Below are 7,721 nucleotides of genomic sequence, written 5' to 3' on the forward strand. Positions count from 1 at the left end.
ATGCCCTCCACAACTAGACTGAAGAACAAAAGGACAGCAACTTGTCTGTTCCCCTTACCCCAATTCCCCTGCACTGTTCCCCTCCCCCCAATACCCCAATAAAAAAAATCTTAAAAAAAAAAAAGACAGATGAAAGTAAAAAGATGAAAAACTAAGCCATGTAACCCAAACACTGTAGAAACACTGTCGTTAATGTACTGTCACAATATAAAGTAAGAACATTGTTGGAAATGAGGAGGCGTGTTTCATAAGAAAAGACTGTGTGTCTAAACAATTAGCGATGTCTTTTTAAAAAATCTATATGTACCTAATAATATAAGTTCTACATGAAGAATTAAATAATTATAAATGGAGCTTTAAACAATTCTCTCTCACTGCTCATCAGAAAAGCAGATATATCAGAAATACTATAGAGGGTTAAGCCAGACAATTAACCAGTACACACACACACACACACACACACACACACACACACACACACATACAGTATGGTAGTAGAAAATACTCATATTTTTAAGTTCACATGAAAGTATTAAAATTATATTACATACTCATATTTCCAAGAATATTAATATAAAATATATAGCACTGTAGTACCCACTAGCCAATTTGGCAGGTGGGCACTTGAAATGTGGCTATAAAATTAAAATTTTAATTAATTAAAAATAAGTAAAATGTTATGATTGGTCTCTCAGTCAAACTAGCCATATTTAAATAGAGCCATAGTTTTCCATTTTTAACAAAAAAAATTTCTGATTAAAGTTTACCAAAATAAGAGTCAATAATCAAAAAATTAAAAATCTTTACATGGTTTTAAATTCAGTAATAAATTTCTAAATAACATGGGCCAAAAAAGTGATCAAAATGAACAATCACAATTTTTATAAGAAATACAGGAAAATATAATAGCAAAACTCTGTCTTGTGAAATATCAATTGCCTTAAATATATATCTTACAAATAAAGGATAAAAGAAAAACAAACATGCATCTCAAGAAACTAAAAATAGAAAAGATAAAATATGTGAAATTGAATGCAAATGAAGAAGAAAACACACAGAAGAAAAAACAAAATCAAAACAAAGAACAAAATTCTGATACAGAGGATCAACAATGTCAAAGTTATTCTCAGAAAAATACTTAATAAAATTGATAATGACTGTTGAAAAAATATGAGAAGGTACAGATGTTTTATACCTAGAATAAATTAGGGAATAGCATTATCATTTTTCCAGATAGTATGGAGATAATAAAGTCGTATTATGAATCCATTTTAATATCTATAAAAAATAGAAAATTATGAAAACACAGTACAAAAAATATAAACCTCAGTAAAACTTGCCTGTATTATAAAAACTGAGTTCACTTTATAAATTTTCTTACAAAAAATCCTTCAAGTTCAGATTGGATCAGTAGTGAAAAATAACATTAAAAATATGACAGTTCTCTTAGACAGAGGCTTCCAGGTACTAGAAAAAGAGGAATGTATCCTGATATAACCTTGATATTAAAACCTGTTTAGTGTATAAGTAAAAATTCATTATAATCTCTTTGTGAATATGGATGAAGTAAAACAACTTAAATTAAGTGTAATATATTAACTGATTTTTAAACAAGGACAATACAGAATGATCACTGTAGTTTTATTTTAGGTATGCAAGAATGGTTTAACATTTCAAAGAAATAACCATAGTTTACTTCATAAACATTATACAGAAAAATGTTTATCACTCCAATTGATGCAAAAATAATAAAAATGAAACACTGATTAATTATAAACTCTATCATAAAAATAGCAATATTATGGAATTGCATTTATATGAGGAAGGTATGATAAAGAAAGCTTTAAAACGAACCTCATACTTATGGATGAAATATTTAAATACTTTTTCCTAAAGTAGGGAAAGATAACATAGAACCTTTACTGTCCTTTCTATTCAACACTGAAAATAAAACCCTACCATGTGAAAATCAGGCAAGGAAAAGAAGTAATTGCACCAGGGGTGAATAAATAAAAGTGTGATTACTTACAAATGAAATAGCTGTTTAAAAATTCAGAAGAATATATATTTGAAATGATAGAATGAATACAAACAACCAGTGAAGACATTGGATATAAACTCAACATGTAAACCTCAATTGCATTTTTGCTGTAAAGCAGCGAAAATTAATAAAGAAAATTCACAAATAAGAGTGCTATTTACAAGAAACAAAAATCCATGTTTCTGTAAAACTTCAATATAGAAAAATAAAAAATATTGTTTTGAAATTAAAGAAAAGCTAGTATATGGAAGAATACAGCATGATATTGTTTGAAAGGGTCAATATTGTAAATGGCTAATCTTTATAAATAACTTAAAGTTTAAATGCAGTCGAAAACATAAAACCAAGTGGTTTTTGTTTTTGAAACAGCTTTATTGAGGTGTAATTTACACATAATATTAATCATTTACAGTATATAAATCAGCAATCTTTAGTATATTCACAGAGCTTGCAACCATCACCTCTATCAAAATTTAGAAAGTTTTCCAGGGGGCGAGGGGGTGGTAGAAGAGGGTAAAGGGGGTCAAAATATATGGTGATGCAGGGAGAGCTGACTCTGGGTGGTGAACACACAATGCAATATACAGATGATGTATTATAGAATTGTACTCTTAAACCTATGTAATTTTACTAACCAATGTCATCCCAATAAATATAATAAAAATTATTTAAAAATGAATTAATTTTTAAAAAGTAAAAAAAAAAAAGAAAAAATGTCAGTCCCCAAATGAAACAGTGTACCAATTAGCAATCATTTCCTGTGCCCAACACCCTCAGCCCTTTGCGACCACAAATCCATTCTCTCCCTCCATGTGTTTTCCGATTCTTGGTATTTACTATAAATTGACTCCTACAACATGATCTATCAGAAAGACTGAATGCCACAAATACAATGTTGAAGAATAAAAGCCATATGCTAAAAGTGATGACATCTGTAGTTTTGGATATGTATGTTATTTTCCAATAGTTATTACAATTTTTTTTTCATTATTAGAACAAATAATATAATTAATTTTAAGTGTATACAATCATAATATTATTTCCATCTCATGAAAATCAAGTTATCTAACAGAACCTCAACTGCAGTTTTTAACTCCATAGCTTATGCTTGCAAAGATACACTTCTGAAGATCCACAAGTACTTGATAGGAGGCCATGTGAGTTTAGCTTAGCACAGTTATATTTACCCTTTGATGATTCTTTTATCCTGTAATGGAGAAAAATACATATTCTGTCATTATCGTATATGGGCAATATATGAAACAATATAATTTTTCACATAACTGTAATAGAAGAATATTTTTAAAATGTGTAATGACATTTTTCATATAATATTAAAAAGAGTTATTTTGAAAAACTGGACAGTCATTTTTTAGTATTTACATCAATACTTAATTACCTTTGACCATCATTCTTTATGTTTATAATTCAACTTAAACAAATGCATTAATATTACTCTCATGAACTTCTCTTTTTTATATTTTTCTTGTATATAGCATTTAAAAAACAACTTACTTTAGTTTGGAAGGTGAACCATTTATCCACATCCATTGATGATCACTGCTGTTACGGAAGACTCCAATCCATGATACAAGTGATAAAGAACTCAGAAATTGCTACTCCAAAATAAAGAAATTCTATTTAAATAATCATTATGAAAGTTTGTATTATTGTTTTAAAATGCAAGTAGTGTATTCTTTCATAGGATACTCAATTTACAGAACAAATTACAAATGTTGAATCATAATCTAACACTAACAATATGTGTTAAAGGCAAAACTCATGTTTTACATTGCCAAAATTTTAAGTAATGTTTGTACTTTTGATTTAAAATTAAGTCTTAAACTGTTAGGCTTAGTAGTTAGGTTAATAAGGAAAATTCTGATTTCTGTAATTTAATAGTTACCTATGTTGAAAAGAGTAACATAACAAGACTTTAAATAAGTTTCCAAATACTTATTGAACATATTTGATACTGTGACAAAATCAATGTAGTTTTCTATGTTTCTCAGAGTTCAGCTTTTAGAAAAAAATAAAGGGAATATAATTAATGAGATAAATGACATGGAAGCAAAAAAATTGGTTTTCTGTGCCCCACACCATTCTTTAACCAGACAAGCCCCACACCAATCTGATTCTGTGTTGATAGAATCCAATGGTCCACACAAGGTGTCAGAGACTCATTTCTTTTCTACTCCTTGCTAACTACAAACTATAAATTCTAGAACTAATGAAAGATACAAGTAAGAAGAACTCTGAAAGGTGGAAAAAGAGAGAGGATATAGTTTAGTGCCCCAGGATTAGGAACAACAGAGTGATAGGGTATCTTATATCCCCACCCAACAAAAGAAAGTGACCGCGGCCTGCCGCTTCCCAATACCCAACCTTGCAATAGTGGCGACTCAAGGAAGGCTTCCCTCCTCTGCTTTGGGGACAGAATCCTGCCCAGCAACATCAGGCAGCCTGACGGTGATCCATCAGGACACCTGCTCACAGAGCAGCCAGAGGAAGTGCTTCTCCTTCCCCGCCAGGGAAGGGGGCTTGGCGGTGGGACCAGCAAACGGGATCCTATGACTAAGTACTGGACCCAGGAAGCCTCTTTATCCTTGAGGGCATGAGACTCACATCCCCATCCAGAGACATCAGAGAGAATGGATTTTAAAATGTTCCATTTACATAATCAGCAGTAGAAAGGAACAAAGCACAGATACATACAATAGTAAGGATAAACTGCAAAATTATCATGTGGAAGTGAAAAAGACAGGATGAAAGAAAGCATATTGCATGATTCCCTGTATATGAAGTTTAAAAACAAACCAAAATCCCATCAGGTAAAAAGTGAGAACAGTGGTTAAATAAGGAGGGAGGGGACGTGATGAGAGAATGAACAGGAGCAGGGCTGCTGAGCGCTGGAAACTGCTATTGTGAAATCCGATTAATAATGATATGATTCTATTTACTTCATAATCAATCTGCAGAATTATGATGTTTAGCATCTTTTATGTATGATAAAATTTAATAGCACAGCTTATTTTAGAAAAAAGGATTTATAGAAACCTGATTTCCTATGAAAGGTATGAACTAGAAATTATCAAATGTGCATTAGTGGTATAAAATATAAATAGGATATTATAGAGTCAAACAATGAACTATTAACAGACTTTGAAATGCAAACTAAAAATATGTACAAAACTATGTTTGAACTCTGATAACATAATTTCAACTAAAATAAGCTTTCGAGAAATTCTTTCACTTTCAAAATGTTACCTTTTCTTCTTCATCATCTATAAGAAGCAGAGTAGAGTTCTTGGAAGCACAGGCCATCTGACTCTCAGTCCATGTTTTAGTTTCATTACTAATGTAATAGCAGTTGTTGGAATATGTAATCCACTCCTTTGGACAACGACCACAATGATGCACTTTAGAAAGATTGTGAATTATTATCCAATAATAATCTGAATTTTAAAAAGCAATTTAACCTACATATATGCATAGTTATAAACATATATGTGCATGTCATATCCATGCACCCTCACAGGCTGGTACATATAAAACACACTAACACACATTCACAGAGAAGGGTCACCTCTCATTCACTAATTTACATGCTCATATAGAGCAAACACATAAGCAACTATATCCACCTTTAATGTCCTGAAAGTCAATGAATGGACCAACCTTTTTAGAATAGAAATGTTATTTGCCTCATCTTATCAAAGCAGTAGGAAATTTGAGCCAATTGGCAACAATAGGTAGGGTGATTTAAATGAAGATTTCTTCATATTGCTGCATAAGAAGGAACAGTCTCAATCATTATTTATAAATATTTGTTGCCACATTTTATAATTTATGTTCTCCCCCATAAATTCTATCATATTTTTGCATTCCTTGAGATAAAGAAAAATATAAACTGTACTAATATCAGAACTTTGAAAATCATCATGTACCTTTCTCGATCCTTGTTGTTGGGGATGAATTGCTTTGCTCTGGTATTACAGGAGCTAGAAAAAAAAGTAATTCTTATAAAAAATTAATTTTAATCTAAATAAATCAATAATTTTAGGTTCTTAGTTTGAAATTTGGTATATTTTTGAAGTTTAGAAAAATTTTAAATAAATTGATATTACCAGGAAAATAAAATACTAAAGATTTGCAGGAAGAATATCTCAAAAGCCTATAGAATCAACATTTCCATTCTTACAGTATTGGTTTAACTGATCTCAAGTATTAGTTTGTATTTCTCAATAAGGTCTTTTAGTCTCTTAAAGAATGTCTTTGAGTTATGAAATCTGAATATATACATATATACATATGTTATATATATGAGATACTCTCTAGAATCATTTTGTTATATATATCTATATATATATTTTTTTTTTGAGCCATCCTGCCATCTGTTGGCAGCTCAGTGGCAGCTCAGCTCAGGCGAGACTCAAACCGCTGTTGTTCAGAGCTCTCACTCTTGAGCGAGCTCTTAACAAACTGAACAACTCAGCTGGTCCTGTTATTTATATTTTTGACAAATTCAGATAAAAATTCCACATTTAGTCTAAAAGCACACATCAAAATGAGTTCTATTTCATAATGTTATGAAATATTTGGAGGCACTGATGATTCTTTAAGTGAAAAGTTTTGTATGATTTTTAAAAATTGACTTACAGGGAATAACAACTATTGTTACCACAGTGGACAGCAAGACAAGGCAGACGACTCCCAGGATCCCAGCAATGAGTTTCTCTGGAGGTGATGGAAAATCTACAGGGAGAGAAAGTGAGGAAGTGAGATGGAAACAGTTGTTTAGACAGTTTACACACATTGGACCTTCATGCACAGGGAATCATACACATAAACTTGGACCCCAAGCCCATATCTACCATTGCAATCTTCCTCTCAGACTATATATACCATTGCATTGTCAGGAAATACAATTTTCCATGAGTTGTTGGTCAAAGACTACACATTAAAATGATGCCTGAGTAAAATTAGTCCTCAGATTTCATATTAGAATACTGTATTCCAACTTCAATCTCTGATCCCCACAAATAAAACATGACTCTCCACATATTCCCTATGCTTCACCATATCCCTGCACCCCAACTGCACATCCTAGAACAATTATACTGTGTATCTGTTAAACATTTTACCTTTGCAGTGGTAGTTCTTGTCATTCCCTTGTAGATCGTGTGAAGCGTTTTGAAGATTTAATTCTGCATAGGTTATTTCCTGCTCAGTTACTGAAATGGAGCTCTTAGCGCCCTTAGGTTTTATTTGCTGTCTCCTTGAGTCCTTAGCCAGATTCAGTTCTGCATAGGTTACTGTTTGGTTACTCATCTCTGCAGCTGAGTGGTGTCCGAGACTGTGTCTAAGGTAAGTGTACTTAAGAATGAATAGTATATGTAATGACGAGATCCCTTGCAGTAAAAGTGGGTGGGGTAGAGGGCGAGGTGGGCTCATTTCCTAGTAGAAGAATCTAAAGGTCTTGTTTTAAATGCTTTAGAGCTTTAAATAAGTGTTTCATGGTTAAATATATTTTTTAAATTAAAATTTATTGGGGTGACAATTTTAAGGATTCCATATTTGACAATATATTTTTGGTTGGAGCAATGAAAAGTGATGGAGCAATGAATTAGTGAGGAATAAAGAAGTTCATAAATAATAATATCCTCAATTTAGGTCAAAT

The 7,721-nt window shown here is 31.6% G+C and overlaps 1 protein-coding gene across 1 annotated transcript; it reads right to left on the reverse strand.

Moving 5' to 3' along the window:
- Window positions 1-2,991: 2,991 nt before the first annotated feature.
- Window positions 2,992-7,407, reverse strand: LOC109378638 (NKG2-A/NKG2-B type II integral membrane protein-like). Its single transcript, XM_019634949.1, has 6 exons — window positions 7,186-7,407; window positions 6,701-6,796; window positions 5,989-6,042; window positions 5,309-5,460; window positions 3,557-3,657; window positions 2,992-3,248 (listed from the first exon to the last, which is right to left on the reverse strand). The coding sequence occupies exons 1-6, from the start codon at window positions 7,370-7,372 to the stop codon at window positions 3,131-3,133; spliced, it is 708 nt and encodes a 235-aa protein (XP_019490494.1). The 5' UTR covers window positions 7,373-7,407; the 3' UTR covers window positions 2,992-3,130.
- Between the last annotated feature and the right edge of the window lie 314 nt (window positions 7,408-7,721).

This window comes from Hipposideros armiger, unplaced genomic scaffold, assembly GCF_001890085.2.
Source record: "Hipposideros armiger isolate ML-2016 unplaced genomic scaffold, ASM189008v1 scaffold_2323, whole genome shotgun sequence".
Taxonomy (NCBI): Eukaryota; Metazoa; Chordata; class Mammalia; order Chiroptera; family Hipposideridae; genus Hipposideros; species Hipposideros armiger.

Excerpts from the sequence above, each read along its gene's own strand:
- LOC109378638 (XM_019634949.1), bottom strand. The coding sequence starts at position 7,372 with ATGAGTAACCAAACAGTAACCTATGCAGAACTGAATCTGGCTAAGGAC. Across the intron at positions 5,461-5,988 it reads AACAACAAGGATCGAGAAAG|TGCATCATTGTGGTCGTTGT; the intron begins GTACATGATGAT and ends ATCTTTCTAAAG. Across the intron at positions 3,658-5,308 it reads TAGATGATGAAGAAGAAAAG|CAATTTCTGAGTTCTTTATC; the intron begins GTAACATTTTGA and ends ATTTTGGAGTAG.